We start from the raw sequence: 21,526 nt of genomic DNA, 5'->3' as shown, positions 1-21,526 counted from the left end.
GAAAGAACAAAAGGGAAGGTCAGTGATAGGATAGAAAGCAGGAGAGATTAAGAGACATTGAGAGACATTAAGAGATATTCAAGGCTACAGAAAACAAATTATACACAGCGGAGCTTAGAGTAAAAAGTCTTAAATTTAAGATGATTCTCATATCTTCTATCATCATAGAAAAATTACTGAAGGTGCTTTGGGGAAAGTGTTGTTATGTCAACAGTGGGAATTACTGTAGAAAACTTCATTTGTGGAGATGATGAACTCATTGATTTTTAATATTTTAATAATTCTGGGCGGAATTTTCAACCAGACTCAACTCTTGCTTCCTTCACTCACTCGGTCTGAATCTGCTTCTAATTTAAGCCTTGCGAACATCTGCACGCATTTTCTTTCCTTCCACATTGTCATTTATAACTGCGGCTGTTAATCTCCCGAGGCCAATCACTAAAACGTTATTTCTGGGTTTTTAGCAAGCCTTAAGATGAGCCTGACATTTCCTTCCTCCTCCAGTCTCTCCCCTTCTGCATCCCCCTGAAGGCGCTGACTCATGCTGGGTTCCACACGCGCCAGCTGTCACCCGCTACCTCACCCTTCACATGTCAGCGTAGACGGTTTTGTGTCAGCAGCCCAGTTGAGTGGGAATTTCACAGCCGAGCCCAAACCTGTTCTCAACTGATGCCCCACGCACACACACACACGCACTTTCCAGAAGGAGCCACAGAGAGTGACCAGGCCAATGGAATAGCTGATTTCTCCATCCACAGCCCCAACTTGCAATCAAAAAGTGCTATGGCTTCAGCCGTGACTCATTAGGCAGCACCCTTGCCTCTGAGTCAGAAGGTCGTGGGTTCAAGTCTCGCTCCAGAGACTTGAACACAAAAATCTAGGCTGACAATCCCAATGCAGTGCTGAGGGAGTGCTGCACTGTCGGAGGTGCTGTCTTTTGGATGAGACGTTAAACTGGGGCTCCGTCTGCTCTCTCAGGTGGATGTAAAAGATCCCCAGGCACTATTTTGAAGAAGAGCAGGGGCGTTATCCCCGGTGTCCTGGCCAATATTTATCCCTCAATCAACATCACAAAAACAGATTATCTGGTCATTATCACATTGCAGTTTGTGGGAGCTTGCTGTGCGCAAATTGCCTGCCGCGTTTCCCACATTACAACAGTGACTACACTTCAAAAGTACTTCATTGGCTGTAAAGCGCTTTGAGATGTCCGGTGGTCGTGAAAGGCGCTATAGAAATGCAAGTCTTTTACTTTATTAAATACTATGTAAATATGAAATACGTGTGCAAATGTATACCTAAATATACAATGACCTCATTAAATATATATGTGAATGAATACTTAAAAGTACAGTAGCTTTAGTAAAATATAAGTGTGAATGAACACTGATATACACAATGGCCTCATAAATTCTTCTTATGAAAGATACTTTTGTGAGAATGTTATAAAAAAATGATAGAAATTGATAAGTGATTCAGGGCAGTTAAGAAAGACACCAAAATTAGAGCAGGTCCCCTCCTGCCTAACAGAAGCAGGTCAAGTGCGTTTGAAAGACTAGTTATAATTGGTCTGGACTGTACTGGGTGCGGAGCCATTCTGAGGACCTCAACAGTGAAGAATCTGCAGCAAATAATTCGAAACAATCCTGGCAGCACTCCCACTTCTGGGGGGGAGAACATTGTGGAGCCCAGTGTCCCGCAGGACTCGAGCACACAGCCTAGGCCGACACTGAGGGGGTGCTGCATGGTCAGAGGTGCCGTCCTCCCGATGAGAAGTTAAACTGAGCTCCCGTCCGTCTAGTCGGCTCGATGTTAAAGATCCCATGGCACTATTCGAAGAAGAGCAGGGAGCTCTCCCCGCTGTCACTGGCCCATGCTCCTCTCTTAATCAACAGCATCTAAAACCAAGTTAGTGGGTCACTCACCTCATTGCTGTTGGTGGGACATTACTGGTGCCTGTTTGCCCACATAACAATGGAGTAAATCATTGGAAGAAGCGCATCTTTCAATGATAAGATGCGATATAAAAGTATTGTAGCATTACTTGTTACCTGATACATTATGTAAACCGCTGGCAATGAACATCACATTGCCATACCAGAGAATTCAGAGGGTGGCAAATTTACCTGGGGTGATTATTGACAAGTTCATAGATCAAAACATTTTTTCACCTGCAGTTATCTCCCTTTCTCACTTACGTCCTGACATACAGCTCAGAGGCAACTACCAACCTCCCAATACCAGAGCTAACCAAGGACCTACAGTTTGAACAGTAACAGGAATCAGTTCTCTCTGCAAATGCTGCCTGACCCGCAGCGTGTTTCCAGCATTTTCTGTTTCGGATTTCCAGCATCTGCAGTTTTTCTTTTAAACCAACAGTCCTAAATTTGCCTTGAACCTTTGCCACACGGTCATGGCTTAGCTTGAAGCAGTATTCCAGAGTTTCTGCACCATGCACCATCTTATTTAGCTCCGGAAGATCATTCCTTTTCAAGGCTGAAGATTGCAGCCACAGAACCTGTGATACTGTGACCAAGACACCAGTGGAAAAAAAGAAAGTAAAAGAAAGACTTGCATTTATATAGCGCCTTTCACGACCACTGGACGTCCCAAAGCACTTCACAGCCAATGAAGTACTTTTTGAAGTGTAGTCACTGTTGTAATGTGGGAAACTCAGCAGCCAATTTGTGCACAGCAAGCTCCCACAAACAGCAATGTGATAATGACCAGATAATCTGCTTTAGTGATGTTGATTGAGGGATAAATATTGGCCCCAGGACACACCGGGGAGCACTCCCCTGTTCTTCTTCAAAATAATGCTGTGGGATCTTTTACGGTCCACCTGAGGAGACAGACGGGGCCTCGGTTTAACGTCTCATCCGAAAGACGGCACCTCCGACAGTGCAGCACTCCCTCAGCACTGCGCTGGGAGTGTCAGCCTAGATTTATGTGCACAAGTCTCTGGAGTGGGACTTGAACCCACAATCTTCTGGCTCAGAGGCGAGGGTGCTACCAACTACCAACAGCTGACACGCAACCAGTGGGAGGCAAGTTCAATAGGGAAGAAGTGAGGATGATAGATGTTTTATAATTTTGCCTGATTATCTCGGGGGGGGTGGTGGTGGGGGTGATGTTCAGAGGAAAATTTTAGCAGAACCATCCCTCTTGTAATTAAATAGGTAGATAAAGTACACGGCTAGTTGGTATTTTCTTAATCCATATCTCCTTAAGATAACTGTGCAGTTATTCATAGTGAAATCCTGTCAACTCAGCCTACGTATATAAATGTGTCAAAGTCTGTTAATCTAGAAATAATCCTCCGTCATATTGTTCCAATTAAAGATCTCTCCTGCGCACTTGGCTCTGGGGAGCTTCCAACACCCGTCATAAAGATCAGAGCCGAGAAGTTTCCCATTGCTGATATTAGTGGTTGAACGCTCAAATCGTTCACATGACATCGCTCTCTCTTTGCTGCATTAACATTGACCTGTTTCATTTAAATGGGTCAACACCCCCACTAATAAAGCAAATGGGCGTCCAAGGAATAAACGAAAGAAAGAAAAAGAAAGACTTACATTTATATAGCGCCTTTTCACGACCACCGGACGTCTCAAAGGGGGGTCATTTTAAGCTCACCTGACCGGTGGACAGATGACGGGTTTGGGTTTTAAACCTCACCGATTTTTAACCCCCACCCATTGACTTGAATGGAGAGTAAAATCAGAAGCAGAGTAAAATCGGGAGGGTGTATTCGTTGTACTTCATTGGCTGTAAAGCGCTTTGGGATGTCCGGTGGTCATGAGAGGCGCTACAGGAAACTTTGGTTTACCCGGAGGTTAACTGTCCGGAATGCTCGAGCCACCAGCAAAAATCAGGAGCCGTTTCGTTAGGTTTTTTTTCTTTTCGTTGCTTTTTTTCACCAGTCAGGCTCTGCAAGGTCTCGCTGAAGCTGTTGCTAAGCTACAGAGACACTTGCAAGGTACGGCCGACTGTTTAGAAGCAACAGGGTTTGTTGCCAGATACGGAGCTCAAAATCTCCGTATGTTTCAACATTAGCGCTGGTTTGTCCGGCAGTTTTGACGGGACGGCAACAGCTCGGTCCCATCGGTGCCGGATAGCACAAAGTTTCCTGTATATGAATGCAAGTCTTTCTGCTTTTTTCCATTAAAAAAATAAACCAAACGCCCACAACCCTTTTAATCATTTTTTGGTTAAAACAAAAGCAAGCCTCATCCCCAGGCATGAGGCGGAACGGCCGGTTTGCCCCGATCACGAGGACCCTGCCTATCTTGCTCCTGGAAATAAAATTCTGGCTATCGCACTGTCTCTCCTCCATGAGACTGCCACATCACAAGTGCTCCGACTCACACAAACCAGATGGTCTGTGGCGCGGTCAGGATGTTTTAGAATTTACCATCTTGCGACATTGGCCCAGAATTTGCTGCCAAAATAATGGGGAGATTAAAGGCGCTCGTCATTATTAGTGCGTAAATAGTCCAGCGACTTGTGGCGGGGAAGAGATACCCCGTGAATTGCGAATCGCCACAAGTTGCTGGACGATTTGCGCCGCTCCGCCGTTAGCTTCACAAAAACGGCAGCTCGCCCCCAACCTCCCCGTGAGTTTCAAGAAACATTTGTGCATTGATTCCCAATTAAACTTGCTGCTGAAATTTGGGCTGGTACGTAACACCATAAGTACCTTTTCAATGAGGATATTTCTGATCCTGCAATGCCAACCAACCTCTCCGGCCCAGAAAGGGAACAATTTAAACCACGATATCTCATTCCTACAGGTAGTAAATAGTTGTTAGAAGTTTTTAAAATTTAAATTTTTTTTTTTTTAATTCTTACTTTTCCTTTCTGTCTCTTTTTTTTCCTCTCTCTCTTAATCCAATCTTTCCTTCCCTCTATTTCTCTTTTTGTACCCGATTTGACTCTAATTCATCCTATTTCTTTCTCAGTCCTTCCTCTGTTTCTTTCTCAATCCTTAAATCTCATTGGTTAAGGAGATAGACTGCTGGTCCCGCCATTCACCAAGGTCCCAGATGCAACGTTGCCCTTGCCGTGCCGTTATAAGAACATAAGAAATAGGGGCAGGAGTAGGCCATATGGCCCCTCGAGCCTGCTCCGCCATTCAATGAGATCATGGCTGATCTTTTACCTCAACTCCACTTTCCTGCACTATCTCCATATCCCTTGATTCCCTTAATATCCAAAAATCTATCGACCTCTGTCTTGAATATACTCAACGACTGAGCCTCCACAGCCCTCTGGGGTAGAGAATTCCAAAGAGTCATCACCCTCTGAGTGAAGAAATTTCTCCTCATCTCAGTCCTAAATGGCCGACCCCTTATTCTGAGACTGTGACCCCTGGTTCTAAACTCCCCAGCCAGGGGGAAACATCCTCCCTGCATCTACCCTGTCAAGCCCTGTAAGAATTTTGTATGTTTCAATGAGATCACCTCTCATTCTTCTAAACTCTACAGAATATAGGCCTAGTCTACTCACTCTCTCTTCATAGGACAATCCCCCCATCCCAGGAACCAGTCTGGTGAACCTTCGTTGCACTCCCTCTATGGCAAGTATATCCTTCCTTAGGTAAGGAGACCAAAACTGTACACAATACTCTGGGTGTGGTCTCACCAGGGCCCTATATAATTGCAGTAAGATGTCTTTACTCTTATACTCAAATCCTCTTGTAATAAAGGGCAACGTACCATTTGCTTTCCTAATTGCTTGCTGTACCTGCTTGTTAACTTTCAGTGATTCTTGTACAAGGACACCCAGTCTGCTCGCACTTCCAGCAACTTATAGGGCAAAACATTTTCAAGCTGAAGGGTGCAGGGAAAAAGTCTAACTAATGGGGCACGCTGTGAGATGCCCCGCTCCAGCAAATTCCAGCCCATCATTTTTCCTCAATGGCGAGATGTGTTCAATGGAAAAGTGTTTCATCGACAGACATCCAAACAGAAAAGAAATCCCTCAAAAATGATAAGTGATTGGTGTTGGTGTAAGGTATTGCTCAGTGCTAAGGAGTGGGGGCAGAGTCGGATTTGAGTCCTATTCTACTCAGTTCCTGTAAACTCTTAACTGTAACATGAGAGGAATAAGCTTTGCGTATCTGAAGGCCCCAATGTTACAGCGTCACATAACGTTAGTCTATCTCGGTCAACTTAAAAAAAAATCAAATTAAAATTAAAAACTTGACAGTTTGCTTTAAGAACCAACTCACCTAGGCTCACCTCTATCCAACTGAGGTGTCTGTTGTTACAGTATCACTTTGGGATGTGGCCTATCAGCACATTCACCATTGTTACAGAGCCGGTACTGGTGGAGCAGGACTTGAAGCAAAAGCAAAAGCCACCCATTTCCCCAGCTCTCCCAATGGTTCAGCAAGTTTCTCCAGTGAAAAGCTGAGCCACGCAGAAACAAGAAAGTCCCCCAGGTTCAATCATTCTATGCTGGGTTAGCTGGTGCGCTATAATTAGTCTCATTATCTCTGAGATACGGAGGGGTAAAACAGCTAGCGTGCCTGTTCCCGATCAATAAAATAAAAGAACTTGCATTTATATAATGCCTTTTACAACTGCAGGACGTCCCAAAGCACTTTACAGCCAATGAAGTACTTTTTGAAGTGTGGTCACTGTTGTAATGTAGGAAGCGTGGCAGCCAATTTGCGCACAGCAAGCTCCCACACACAGCAATGTGATAATGACCAGATAATCTGTTTTTGTTATGTTGGTTGAGGGATAAATATTGGCCAGGACATCGGGGAGAACTTCCCTGCTCTTCTTCGAGATAGTGTCATGGAATCTTTTACGGGCACCTGAGAGGGCAGATGGGGGCCTCAGGTTAACGTCTCGTCCATAAGATGGCACCTCCGACAGTGCAGCACTCCCTCAGTACTGAGCTGCTCCTGCTCCTGCTCACCATTCAGTAATCCCTGCTGTAATCCCAACTGGTTCACTAATGTCCTATAAAGAAGGAAGCCTTCCACCTTTACCCCGTCTGGCCTATATGTGGCTCCAAACCCACACCCACCTGGTTGGCTCTTAACTGCTTTCTGCAGTGGCCGAGTGAGCCATTCAGCTGTACAGGGCAACTAGGGATGGGCAATGGCGGCCTTGCCAGCCACGCAAAACCCACATTCCACAGAATGAATAAAAGAAGATCAGGGCATATGTGGATATCTGCAGAAGACAGGGTTGGACACAGCCAAGTTGGCCCTCACCCTGTAATAGGGTCAGCTGTGGCTCAGTCGGTAGCACACTTGCCTTTGAGTCAGTAGGTTGTGGGTTCTATGTCCCACTCCAGGGACTTGAACACATAAAGCTAGGCTGACACTCCAGTGCAGTGCTGAGGGAGTGCTGCACTGTCAGAGGTGCCATCTTTTGGATGAGACATTAAACCGAGTCCCCGTCTGCTCTCTCAGGTGGACGTAAAAGATCCCATGGCAGTATTTCGAAGAAGAGCAGGGGAGTTATCCCCGGTGTCCTGGTCAATATTTATCCCTCAACCAACATAACAAAAAAAACAGATTATCTGGTAATTATCACATTGCTGTTTGTGGGAGTTTGCTGTGTGCAAATTGGCTGCCGTGTTTCCCACATTACAACAGTGACTGTACTTCATTGGCTGTAAAGCACTTTGAGACGTCCGGTGGTCATGAAAGGCGCTATATAAATGCAAGCCTTTCTTCTTTCTAAGTTCACACGTGAAAAATGGCCATCTTACTGAAGCACGGGTCAAGTGAGCCTATAGTATTGATACAAATCTGCATGATTGTTTTGCTATAAAGTAAGAATGACTTGTATCTAAACAGCCCCTCCTCCCTCCAGCCTCTCCCACTGGCGTCTGTCAGGCCTCATGGCCAGCTGAGAAATAAATTGATGTCATTAGTAGATAGACTCAGATCCCGACGGTCAACCTTTCAGTTGGAGCTGCCCAGTTTGCCTGAACCATCGCTGGCCATGCCGAGACAGATGATGGTTTTTTTTTTTATTTTGCCTCATTCTTTCAGCTTAATGCTTGTCAGAACTGTTCAAGGTCTGGATTGCAACAGCATTTTATCAGAAGGCTCCCCTGCTTGCCACGTGACCACTTGCTGCTGATTATGGTCAGCTAGTCATGTGTATTTAAAAAGGAATTCAACCTTTGTACTGACAGACTACAAGGAACAAACATCAGTGCGAGCTGCTTAGAGCTGTGAAGACTGTGGGAATCTGAGTTTAGCTGATCTATCAATTTTATTGCTACACTGAAGGAAAATGCTAACGGGCTGCATTAGTGCCAGCACAGAGTGTACATATCATTCTCTGGTTCTCCTTTTCCTGTGGTAAATATTTCCAATGCTGCAAACTTCTTCCCATCCATCTCTTTCTCCTTGGCAGTTTTATCTCTCATCGTTTCTTTACTTATGAATGGTTCAGTTCCACACTGGACAGTGTACTTCCCAACTGAGAGCTCCTCTTGTCTGCTCCTGTGTCTCTGCATTTCCCCTCCACACCCCCACCCCTGCACCCTCCTTTTTAAGTCTAGATTTTCCTCCCATTTCTATTTCCTGCACTCTCTTTTTTCACTCTACAGTCCCTTCATCAGAGCCAAAGGAGGAGACATTAAGACCGGTGACCAAGAGCTTGGTCCGAGGTAGGTTTTAAGCAGCGTCTTAAAGGAAGAGAGGTGGAGAGGCAAAGTGGTTTGGGGAGGGAATTCCAGAGCTTGGGGCCCAGGCAGCTGAAGGCACGGCCGCCAATGGTGGAGCAATTAAAATCAGGGGATGCGCAAGAGGGCAGAATTAGAGGAGCGCAGATATCTCGGAGGGTTGTGGGGCTGGAGGAGATTACAGAGATCGGGAGGGGCGAGGCCATGGAGGGATTTGGAAAAAAAGGATGAGAATTTTAAAATCGAGGCGTTGCTTAACCGGGAGCCAATGTAGGTCAGCGAGCACAGGGGAGATGGGTAAACGGAACTTGGTGCGAGTTAGGACACAGGCAGCTGAGTTTTGGATGACCTCAATTTTACGTAGGGTAGAATGTGGGAGACCAGCCAGGAGCGCGTTGGAATAGTCAAATCTAGAGGTAACAAAGGCATGGATGAGGGTTTCAGCAGCAGATGAGCTGAGGCAGGGGCGGAGACAGGGGTTGTTACGGTGGTGGAAATAGGCGGTCTTAGTTATGTTGCGGATATGTGGTCGGAAGATCATTTCAGGGTCAAATATGACACCAAGGTTGCGAACAGTGTGGTTCCGCCTCAGACAGATGCTAGGGAGAGGGATGGAGTCAGTGGCTAGGGAATGGAGTTTGTGACGGGGACCAAAGACAATGGCTTCAGTCTTCCCAATATTTAATTGCAGAAAATTTCTGCTCATCCAGTACTGGATGTCGGACAAGCAGTCTGACAATTTAGAGACCGTGGAGGGGTCGAGAGAAGTGGTCGTGAGGTAGAGCTGGGTGTCATCAGCGTACAGGTGGAAACTGTCACTGTGTTTTCAGATGATGTCGCCGAGAGGCAGCATCGAGATGAGAAATAGGAGGGAGCCAAGGATAGATCCTTGGGGGACACCAGAGGTAACGATGCGGGAGCGGGAAGAGAAGCCATTGCAGGTGATTCTCTGGCAACGATTAGATCGATAAGAATGGAACCAGGTGAGTGCAGTCCCACCCAGCTGGACGACAGTGGAGAGACGTTGGAGAAGGATGGAGTGGTCAACCGTGGCAAAGGCTGCAGACAGGTCGAGAAGGGCAAGGAGGGATAGTTTACCTTTGTCACAGTCACAAAGGATGTCATTTGTGACTTTGATGAGAGTCGTTTCGGTACTGTGGCAGGGGCGGAAACCTGATTGGAGGGATTCAAACATGGAGTTGCGGGAGAGATGGGCACGGATTTGGGAGGCGACAACACGTTAAAGGACTTTGGAGAAGAAAGGGAGGTTGGAGATGGGGCGGTAGTTTGCAAGGGCGGAGGGGTCAAGGGTTGTTTTTTTAAGGAGACGGGTGATGACGGCAGATTTGAAGCAGAAGAGGAGAGAACCGTTAACAATGTCAGCTAACATGGGAGCCAGAAAAGGAAGTTGGGTGGTCAGTAGTTTGGTGGGAATAGGGTCGAGGGAGCAGGAAGTGGGTCTCATGGACAAGATGAACGCAGAGAGGTCATGAGGGGAGATTGGAGAGAAACTGGAGAAAGATGTGAGTTCAGGGCTTGGGCAGGGGGGGACCCTTAGAGGAAGTTTTGTTACATAGTTATGTTGGGACTACATTGTACAAGTGTACTAGCACTTGTATCAAGCGTAGCAGCACTACGATGCTGGGAAAGTAGTGCGCAGGCGCCGCACAGGAACTCGGAAATATCACCCCGCACCATGCGGCAGGCAGCCATTACAACCCACATAAAACAGCAGTTTATAATTACAAACTACCGAGTCCAGAGTCGTCTTTGCAAAGCACTACGAGCGCTAGAAGACACAACAAGTTTGACCCAGTGGGCTTAGGGAAGGAAAGGGAGTGGCAGAGGCAGCTGATCGGATGGTCTCAATCGTAGAGACAAAGAAGTCCACGAGCTCCTCGCACTTGTTGTTGGAGTTCAGGTTCATGTTAGGGTGAAAGATGAGAGACCAGCCAGGAGAGCATTGAAATAGTCAAGTCTGGAGGTAGCAGAAAACGGATGAGGGCTTCAGTATTGCTGCTGCTCCCACTGCCTCTACAGGTGCACAGAGAGCTCTGTGCTTTGGGCTTTTAGCTATTTTTTTCAGGGTTTATTTTGGAGCTTTTAAGAAAAAATGGGTGATAATTGAGTGGGATGAAATAAAATCTAAACCTTTGCGCGTGTCATTATTATCCGTTCTCTGTGTATTCTCAGTATGTGTGAGTGTGTAAACTGGAAAAGTTATTACAGCAGGAGGCCTTAACAACTGGTGCGCAGAGCGGGAAGAGCGAGCAGGAGTCAAAGACACCAGAATTGCAACATTTACATACAGGAAACTCTTTGATATCCGGCACCGACGGGACCGGGATGGTGCCGGTTAATTAAAAATTCCGGATGACAGAGAGGGTTATCTACCGAGGCTATTTTTAACAAAGAAAAATAAAAAAATCAAGAAATGTGCAGTATACAGTAATTGGGTACTCACCTACAGAATGTTGTGTTAAATGGATGGTGGAAGATGCTTGATTAAGTACAGTACTGCCAGTTGAGTGTAATCCATAACTCTTTAATTACTTAACAGTAAAACAAACTTATACAGTAAACAACTGTATACAGCGCGGGAGAGTCAGACTCCTGTTATTGAGGTGTTCGGACTTCCAACAGCGCCAAGAAGCCGAGTAGTGGCAGTTTGGAGAACTACCCCCACTGACTAACTCGGCCACCGCGAGAGACTCGGACACATTGCCGGTTATTGAGGCGTTGTTTTCGGAGTATGAATTTTGCCGGTTAATAGAGAATTCCCGATATTTAGGTGCCGTTTAAACGAGAGTTTCCTGTACCACCTTTAACGTAGTAAAACATCCCAAGGCGCTTCACAGAAGCGTAATCGGAGACCGAGCCACGGAAGGAGACATTAGGACAGGTGACCAAACGCTTGGTCAAAAGAGGTAGGTTTTAAGCAGCGTCTCAATATTTACAATTCGAACCAAGGAGAGCAAAAGGAGAAACTGTCTGCGATCAGAGGAGAACAGAAGGCACCAAAAGAAAAAATCCAGCCAAAACAAAATGAAGTGGCCTGAAATCATCGCCTCCTCGGGCCAATCAGTTAAAACTGAAATCAGAGCTCAAAAAGATACTGCTACAGGAAACTCTCGATTTACCGGCACCTAAATAACCAGAAATCTCTGTTAACCGGCAAAATTCAGGAGTAGGTTCAGGTAAGTTTTACTTCATATTAGTGGCCTGTTCCTGGATCTGTGGCCGGGTTCCTGCACCTGTTGCTAAGCAACAGGGATGCTTGGATCTTGTGGTCGGAGTTCCTACACCTGTTGCTAAGCAACAGGGATGCTTGGATCTTGTGGTCGGAGTTCCTGCACCTGTTGCTAAGCAACAGGGACGCTTGGATCTTGTGGTCGGAGTTCCTGCACCTGTTGCTAAGCAACAGGGAAGCCTGGATTTGTTGCTGTGTACGGAGCTCTGTACCTTTTACTATACCTCTCTGTAATCCGGGCTTTTTGATAAACCGGCACCACGCCGGTCCCGTTGGTGCCGGATAAAAAAAGAGTTTCCTGTACTAAACTTCACCCTTTGACCCTGCCAGAAACTTCAACCAAAAGTCCGATCCAGAATAAACGCCGCTGTTTCTGTTCTATTACCGGTACTGACGAGCTCAGCGAGTTTATTTACTCAAGACGAAGCTCACTAACGAGTCATATGTGATGGGCGATTAAATCAGAGTGGTTTAAGGACTGCGTCCTTCTCCAGGCCTCACTAGTGAAAAGGCCTCAATCTATCTTTGTGCATGTAAATAAACACCGGGTCGCACGTTAAGCCCTTGTTTACTAACATGGCAGTTTTGGTAATTGTGCACAATGGGTGGGGCTGCCCTCGCCTGGTCCCATTCTTATCTATCTAATCGTAGCCAGAGAATCACTTGCAACAGCTTCTCTTCCTGCTCCCGCATCGTTACCTCTGGTGTCCCCCAAGGACCTATCCTTGGCTGCCTTCTATTTCTCATCTACATGCTGCCCCTCGGCGACATCATCTGAAAACACAGTGACAGTTTCCACATGTACGCTTGATGACACCCAGCTCTACCTCACTACCTCTTCTCTCGACCCCTCCATGGTCTCTAAATTGTCAGACTGCTTGTCCAACCCTGTTCTCTCCAAGAAGATTTGTAGGTTTGCTGATCCAGAGCTCTTAATAAAACAGGGTCCTCGTGGCATACTTCAAGATATTCATGTAGTCCTGTGCTCTCCTCTCTCTCTGAGCACCCTCTAAGTCCTTGCGCGCTGATTAATCCAACACTGCTTGCCCTCCTTGAATTATCTTCAGCGTACGCTATTAAATCACATGAACGAGTGTTACAGCTCTAAGGTTACCCATTAAATTGGTGATTGGCCGTAAAGCCTACAAAGAACGTAGCAGTGTTTCAGTGCCACGTCCAAATAAACTTAGTTTTCTCTCTTAAGAAACATAATAGGAGCAGGAGTAGGCCATACGGCCCCTTCGAGCCTGCTCCATCATTCAATAAGGTCATGGCTGATCTTCGACCTCAACTCCACTTTCCTATCCCCATATGTGTGGAGTTTGCACATTCTCCCCGTGTTTGCGTGGGTTTCCTCCGGGTGCTCCGGTTTCCTCCCACAGTCCAAAGATGTGCGGGTTAGGTTGATTGGCCATGATAAAAAATTGGCCCTTAGTGTTAGGGGGGATTAAATATGTGGGGTTACGGGGATAGGGCTTGGGTGGGATGGCTGTCGGTGTAGGGACCGGGTGCTAGGGTTTGGATGATCAGCCATGATCTCGTTGAATGGCGGAGCAGGCTCGAAGGGCCGAATGGCCTACTCCTGCTCCTAGTTTCTATGTTTCTATATCCCTTGATTCCCCTAGAATCCCAAAATCTATCGAGCTCAGCCTTGAATATACTCAACGACTGAGCCTCCACAGCCCTCTGGGGTAGAGAATTCCAAAGATTCACCACCCTCTGAGTGAAGAAATTTCTCCTCATCTCAGTCCTAAATGGCCAACCCCTTATTCTGAGGCTTTGCCCCCTAGTTCTAGACTCCCCAGCCAGGGGAAACATCCTCCCTGCATCTACCCTGTCAAGCCCTCTCAGAATCTTATATGATTCAATGAGATCACCTCTCATTCTTCTAAACTCCAGAGAGTATAGGCCCAATCTACTCAATCTCTCCTCATAGGACAACCCTCTCATCCCAGGAATCAATCCAGTGAACGTTCGTTGCACCGCCTCCAAGGCAAGTATATCCTTCCTCAGGTCCGGAGACCAAAACTGTGCACAGTACTCCAGGCATGGTCTCACCAAAGCCCTTCATCCTGTAATATGACCATTTTTAGGAGCAACACAACAACTGAGGAAAAGGTTGCCTCAGACCATGTACAGCATTCACCACTAGATATTTGAATTAAGGTGGATGGAGCACGACTCTTACAGAGGCCATTTGCATGAAGTAGTTAAGGCCTATGCTAGTTCAGGGGGCTTATCATCTGTTCCAACTTATATAGCAACTTTCATGACCTCAGGACCCCCAAAGCACTTTACAGCCAATGAAGTACTTTTGAAGCGTAGTTACTGCTGTAATCGATGCCGGCAACCCATTACAACAATTCCTTGCCCATTGTGCGCCTGTCAACAATCCCACCATGACTGGGGGCCGAGTCCGCAATATCCCCACCCCTACCTTGGCGGGCATTTTATGATGATATGCAAATTAAGGAAATACATCATGTGACATATTTGCACCCAAGCCAAAAGGGAGCCTCAGGAGAGTTTGTTAAATTTTAAGGAGGAATTTCTTCACCCAGAGGGTGGTGAACCTGTGGAATTCTCTACCACAGAGGGCGGTTGAGGCCAATTCATTAAATATATTCAAGAAGGAGTTAGATATATTTCTTAAGGCTAAAGGGATCAAGGGATATGGGGAGAAAGCAGGGACAGGGTACTGAATTTGGATGATCAGCCATGATCTCATTCAATGGCGGAGCAGGCTCGAGGGGCCGAATGGCCTACTCCTGCTCCTATTTCTTATGTTCTTATAATGGCGTGGCAAGGGCAACGGGGCATCTGGGACGGTGAATGGCGGGACCAGCAGTCTATCTCCTATCTTCTATGTTTCTAAATGGGCCGCTTTAGGCAGAACCGGCATGAAAGAGAAACCAAAAACTTAAAAAAAACATTTTTTTTAGTGTTCTGCGTGATCATTCGAGGGCCGATTTACACTGCGGCGAGGTGGCAAAGCGATTTGCTTCCTCTCCACCTGAGGCAGGTGCAGCAGGTGATCCGTAAATGAACACCGCGCCTACCCAAAATATTTACGGATGCCCCCTGGCACTGGGAAATGGGCCAGGGGTTTGGGAGCAACTCAAGAGGCGGGCGGATGCCCCACCATGCCAAAGATCTGTCACCACAGAGAGGCAGACAGGAAATTCCGGGCCTGCTTCCCTATGTTCAATAAGTAAGCCTTTTCTTGACTTCAGAACACTCAGAATTTGTTACTCGCGCTTTGCCTAATTTGACCACACTCAACCAGCTCCGATGGACGGGTCACATTGTCCGCATGCCCGATACGAGACTCCCAAAACAAGCGCTCTACTCAGAGCTCCGACACGGCAAGAGAGCCCCAGGTGGGCAGAGGAAACGCTTCAAGGACACCCTCAAAGCCTCCTTGAAAAAGTGCAACATCCCCACCGACACCTGGGAATCCCTGGCCCAAGACCGCACAAAGTGGAGGAGAAGCATCCGGGAAGGCGCCGAACACCTCGAGGTCTCTTCGCCGGGAGCAAGCGGAAGCCAAGCACAGGCAGCGCAAGGAGCGCAGGTCAACCCAAGCACCCCACCCACCCGGCCCTTCAACCACCGTCTGCCCCACCTGTGACAGAGACTGTAGGTCCCGCATTGGACTCATCAGTCACCTGAGAACTCATTTTTAATGTGGAAGCAAGTCATCCTCGGTTCTGAGGGACTGCCTAAGAAGAGAAGACTTTGGGTCTTGGTTAGGTGATAGAAGCCAGGTCTTCGCGTACGTTCCTGGGCTTTATTCTGTAGCCCACAGTTCAGGATTAGTAGACACACGATGGCAATTACTTTGGTTGTGGAAATGAAGTAACAAACACAGTGAAGGATGGAAATAATCTTAATTTAATGTATAAATGGAGTTAAGCAACAAAACTGTTCCATGAATAAATTAAGCAACTTACATGCAGAATGTGTTCCGTACATTAAAACATAGAATCATTCATACAAACTCCAATATGGATTAACTACAAGTAGCCGCTTACTCTCACAAATATTCTCTCAACTCAGGAACATCCCAGATCTCTGGGACTTTGTGCTCATTAATATTTGACATTGTATTTTGAGGCAGATTATCATTTTCTTAAAAAAAAACGTTGCTTTTCCAAATTATTTTGCTCGCTCTTTTAGTCTCATTGCATCATTTCCTTGCTGGTGCTTCAGTTGGTCGCTAACGGCTGTGTAGGGTTATCTTAGTTACCCGTTTTATCACTCCCTCCTTGTGGGTTAGCACACTGTATAGCCTCGGCCTGCCCGTCGCTCCCAAGAAGAGAGCCTGGTTGAGATCAGGATATCACTATGCAGGCAAGCACACATCCCACCACCCCAGTGACCCGGGCAGCTAGTCCAAAGAGGGCTGTCTAAGCAAAATGGTTCACTTCAGTCGAAATAATTTGCTTCTTAACGACAAAAAAAGAATTAGGGCGGTACAGTGGGGTACGCTTCAACCTTTCACCTCTGACACTTGGGTTCAAATCTAGCCCGACTGCTGGCTGCGAAGGGCTTCTGCAAAAATGGGTTTGGGCTTCCTCAGTCCAGCTCCTAATGGGCATGGGCCCATAGCATAATATTGGAGCTAACTGCATAATCACACGCTGACGATTTGTGTGGGATCTGGAAAAATGTCACAGTGGTGCACTAGAGATTGCTTGTCTGAGGTGGGGGCTGAGGCAGTTGTTGGGGCAGTGTAGAGGGAGCGTTACACTGCATCTCACCCTGTGCTATACCTGATCTGTCAGAGTGCTTAATGCTGTCGCTGGGTGCCCGAGCCTAGCATTAACTTCCTCTGCTTGATGTGCACCAAAAAAAACCCCAAAAAAAGGATCCTATTAGTTCTTCAAAAATTCCCAAAACACTGGCATAGTGGTTAGCACTGTTGCCTCACAGCGCCAGGGACCCGGGTTCAAATCCGGCCTCGGGTGACTGTCTGTGTGGAGTTTGCACATTCTCCCCGTGTTTGCGTGGGTTTCCTCCGGGTGCTCCGGTTTCCTCCCACAGTCCAAAGATGTGCGGGTTAGGTTGATTGGCCATGATAAAAATTGGCCCTTAGTGTTAGGGGGATTAAATACGTGGGGTTACGGGGATAGGGCTTGGGTGGGATGGCTGTCGGTGTAGGGACCGGGTGCTAGGGTTTGGATGATCAGCCATGATCTCGTTGAATGGCGGAGCAGGCTCGAAGGACCGAATGGCCTACTCCTGCTCCTATCTTCTATGTTTCTATGTTTCTATACCGTCTACACAAGCTAGAACGTATGGGTTAACAGCAAGCAGAGCACATGAAAATTAGATTTACTAGCAGCTGCTCACTCATCCAGGGGAACAGAGTCCAATATAACACAAGCGGAAATCTTATTAAATTACCCGAAGCTAAAGGAACCTTGAATGCGACAGAGTGCAATGACTGCGATTGTGGTCCAGCCACTTCTGAGATGCCCTCACGCTCGGTGCCTCTGCCACAGAATTCATTAGCACAGCTCTTATCATTTAACAGGCCGTCGAGTGGATCGGAGAATGGGTTAACTAAATCATCGCTGGCCGATTGACTCTGTGCCAAAGGGAACGGTGCAGAAGGGGATTTTTTTTTATTTTTTAAAACAGCATATAAATGGGTGGAACTTTCAACTGAAACGGGCAATATTGGATCGGCCGCCCATTTGTTTCCTTTTTTACGTTGACAGAAAGGAAAATGGCGCTGGATGGAAAAGCGGGCGGCCGATCCCATTATCGACCATTTCTCGCCACCACCCGCACCCCCTCCTCCGCCACCCCCCCCCCCCCCGCTGAAGTGGAAATCTCCAGCCCAATTTTCTTCCCAATGGTGAAAATAAATTTTACCCAATCACATCACAGCAAAAGAAGATTGCTCCTGTTGTTGCCATGACACCCCTCAACCCAACTTAGACTGAGGAGATATTTTTTGAAAAGAGTGTAACTTTAAACGTTTGAGTGGATTATCTGTTGTATGTAATGGGAGGAGACCCGTGTGGAGTATAAACACCAGCACGGACTAGTTGAGCCGAATGGCCTGTTTCTGTGCTGTAGATTCGATGTAATTCTATCTTCCCAGAACTAAACTGGCAGAGGTGCTTCCTGCACAAATCTGCAACTCCATTTACAGCTGATACGTAAGATAGCTGGGCCTTCACAACTCTCAGACTCAACTTCAAGAACCTGCACCCGTCCCCCCAGCCACCCTGCGCTTCTCTCCTGGGCTTATCTTTCATTTCCCTTCTTGTGTAACGTGTACGGTCACCCACGTTACTGGGCTAGCAACTCAGAGGATCAAATGGCCACCGTGGCAAGCTGTCAATTCAGTACGTCTCGCAATTTGTGGGCTGGCACAAGGCAATGGCCATGTTGGATTGTCATCAGAACCCAACTGGATCATTAATGACCTTCAGGGAAGGAGACCTGGCACCACCCCCACCCCCGCTATCTGCTTTGAAGCTACGTGACTCCATACCCTTTTAAATGCCCTCGGGGGGCGACCAGAGATGAGTAATAAATACCACCTTGCCAGAGTAACCGATATCCCAAGAACAAATGCTAATAAAAAATGCTCCCCATCATACAGCCCACGTCCCTCCATTTTCCCCTGCACACCCCAAACATCACCGCCCAGCAAACCACCCCTCACCTTAAGCCTGGGCACTAACCTCTGCACCCTCCTGCCCGCTCCCCCCCACCCCCGTACCTGGGCCTGACAGACACTGTACCTCATCGGCCTGCAGATGATCCACTGTTTACAATGTAAAAAATCCTTTTGAATATGCAAATAGGATGCCTAATGACCAATTCGAACCTGCCCCTACATATTTGCTAGTTAAGGGCCAGCATCGGAGTTCTCTTTTAAACAGAGAGGGGATGATTTGAAGAGATTTCGCCCCACCCCCTAACCCCCCCACCCCCCAACCCCTCCACACTTCTCCTTTACAAATTGTCTTCCAGAAGCACCCAAAAAGGTTGTTGTCACTCGGCGCAAACATTATATTTAAGCCAATACACTTTGGGCAAAGCACCTCCTGCGATACTCTTCCTTTATCACCTGAAGCTGTTCCTACCACCCCCCGGTCACGGCCTGCAAGCGCCAGTACTTCGCTATGGCGGCGCGCAGCTCGAAAATAAACCTCGGGTTGGACGACGGGTAATTTCCACACATCAGGCGGGGGAATAATCAAAAAGAATTTCAGATGGCCAGCTTGATATTTGACTGAAACCGTGCGGTGCCAACACTTTGGTGTGTAAAGGGAAATCGGGGTGACAACGCACGATCTTATACGCAAAATATATATAAATAAAATGTAATCACCATTTTCTTCCACAGTCTGGAAGTACCGCTGCACGACAAAAAGAAAAAGTAACAATCAGATTCAATGTTTGACTCACCATTGTGATTGTCCTGCCGGTTCATAGCAGCCTGCCTTTTAAGAGGAGTTTTTCCCTAGGAACAGGAGTAGGCCATTCAGCCCCCTTGAGCCTGTTCCGCTCGGGGACATGACACGTTCGGTTGACAATTGTCAAAAGTTCATTCGAGTCTCTCATTTTAAGCTCCTTCCGTGCCTCACCATTTTTAAGCTTCAGGTGGCCTCGTGGGTTTCATATAAAAATCTCTCTTTTGATTGTTATCTAAACAGAGTCGTATATATATATTAAAGATCAAGTGCTATTTACAGATGATAAAGGGTTTACTTTTATATACAATTTTTGTTTTGATTTCTAAAAGGGCCTCGGATGAAGCGGTAAAACACTAAGTCGGCCATCCACAGAGGACTTTCTTTGAATACTGAATGAGGTAGATAATTCGGAGTTCTCGCTGGGAGGTCCCGCCACCTCGCCTCGCCTCGCCTCGCCCCTCTCTCACACCGAGCTTTCATCCGGCTTCTCCACCAGCTGGGCGTGCTTCCTCTTCTCCAGCATTTTGCTCAGCTCCTCGGTGAAGGAGTGGTAGTGGGGCGAGGTGGACTCCATCTCGCTGGCCTGCCGCAGCAGGACGTAGCTGTTGCCGTTCATCTTCCGCAGCACGTGCGGCAGGCCCGGCAGGCCGTTGGGGGTGGTGGCGTTGGCCGGGTCGGCGGAGCAGGAGGAGGAGGAGGAGGAGGGGTCGGGGGGCAGCGGCAGCGGCGGAGGGGGCGGGGGGGGCGGCAGCAGCTCGGCAGCCAGCGTCTGGTGGTTGCCCGCCGCAGCGCCCTCGCCGGGGATTATCTTCAGGAAGCGGTCGCCGGGGTAGTGGCCCGGCTCTCCCTCCTTGGCCTTGCCTGCCCCGCGGCCGGAGATGTTCTGCAGCTCCACCAGCGACGACCTGGGAAGCCGCATGTTGTAGTTGCCCCTCTTGGAGGGCGAGCAGAAGAGGAAGATGGACAAGGTGGACAAGACGAAGGAAACGGCGGCCAGGATGGAGATGACGATTAGATAAATGAATTCCCGGCCCTTGGAGATCTGGCGCTGAGGTAAAGACGGAGGTGAAGGCAGTGAGGCCGCCATGCTTTCCGCGACGCTGATGTTGTACGAGGCTGCCGCGTACCTCACTCCATTTTCTTCGGCGAAGCAGCGGTATTCTCCAGCGTCGGCGACCTGTGCGTCCTTCACCACCAGAGAACCGTCTTCTTGCCGGAAGCGTTTCCCGCCATCGTCAAGGAGCTCCGCCTCATTGATTTCCCATCTCGCGATGGCTATGTTCGAACTGAGGTGGCATGGCAAAAAAATGTCCGATCCCTTCTGGACTCTTCTGCTTGTCACTTCCAAAGGAACTGTGGGGGTAAAAAAAAAGGGTACAATTTATTATTTGGAGCAACATTATTATTGCTGTGAATGTAGGAGCTTCTTAAGGGGAGCGTTCTTACAGTGAGGGAAGTATCTGCCTCCAATCGATGCTGTGAAGCAATTATTATCGAATGTAACCGGGGAAGGACTCCATTTCTGAGCGGCTGACAGCCTATTAGTAAACTGTCATGGTGGCACCGTGGGTTGGCACGCCAGTGTAGAATGTAACTGAGCCACCTATAACATCATAGGGAGACAGAGGGTGGAGCCCAAGATACTTCCCCAAAGGGGGAAGAAGCACCCTCACGCTATTGCAGCTTCAAGCCCTTTGAGTAGGCCCGCCCTCTTGATCCACCGTGAAGATCTCACAAAAGAGGCCAATCCCGTCCACAAATTTTACTTCCTGTCGCCATGATTTTTGGTAATGCTCTTTTGTTGACATTTGCCGCTGTAAATTGAGTATGTCAACATTCCCTCTTCAATTCGGCAACGTCAATTGTCACGATGTAGTTACAGACTCTGGCCACTAGGTATAGTTCTGTGAAGCCAGTTTCTGAAGTAGCTCTCCCAACTCCGTTGTCACCTTGCATAGAAAACAAAAACTCGTTTTCATCCACTGACTGTATGTAACAGGAGGGACAATTTACTGTAAATACATTTAGTGCATTAAATTAGTTATAACTTGAGCACAAAAATCTAGGCTGGCAGTGCAGTGCTGAGGGAGCGCTGCACTATCAGAGGTGCCGTCTTTCAGATGAGATGTTAAACCGAGGCCCCATCTGCTCTCTCAGGTGGATGGAAAAGATC

General features: G+C 47.5%; 1 protein-coding gene across 2 annotated transcripts in view; it reads right to left on the bottom strand.

Annotated features, from left to right (window-relative positions):
* Positions 1 to 21,526, bottom strand: part of sema4gb (sema domain, immunoglobulin domain (Ig), transmembrane domain (TM) and short cytoplasmic domain, (semaphorin) 4Gb) — a 222,921-nt gene that overhangs the window by 7,112 nt on the left and 194,283 nt on the right. The window contains exon 15 of one of the 2 annotated variants that reach the window (XR_015079180.1): positions 19,346 to 20,706. Coding sequence is in view for 1 of the 2 variants with exons in the window: in XM_085994307.1 (XP_085850433.1) it covers positions 19,817 to 20,706 (890 nt within the window). In the remaining variant the exon portion in view is untranslated. Of the gene's footprint in view, positions 1 to 18,880; positions 20,707 to 21,526 lie in introns of those variants that run through there. The other variant, XM_085994307.1, reaches the window with a different exon arrangement.

The sequence above is a fragment of the Somniosus microcephalus genome, chromosome 8 (genome assembly GCF_052327205.1).
Source record: "Somniosus microcephalus isolate GS21.2 chromosome 8, FLI_Smic_1.0, whole genome shotgun sequence".
NCBI lineage: Eukaryota > Metazoa > Chordata > Chondrichthyes > Squaliformes > Somniosidae > Somniosus > Somniosus microcephalus.
Note: the sequence above shows the minus strand (reverse complement) of the source record. Positions and strands in the feature narration are given on the sequence as shown.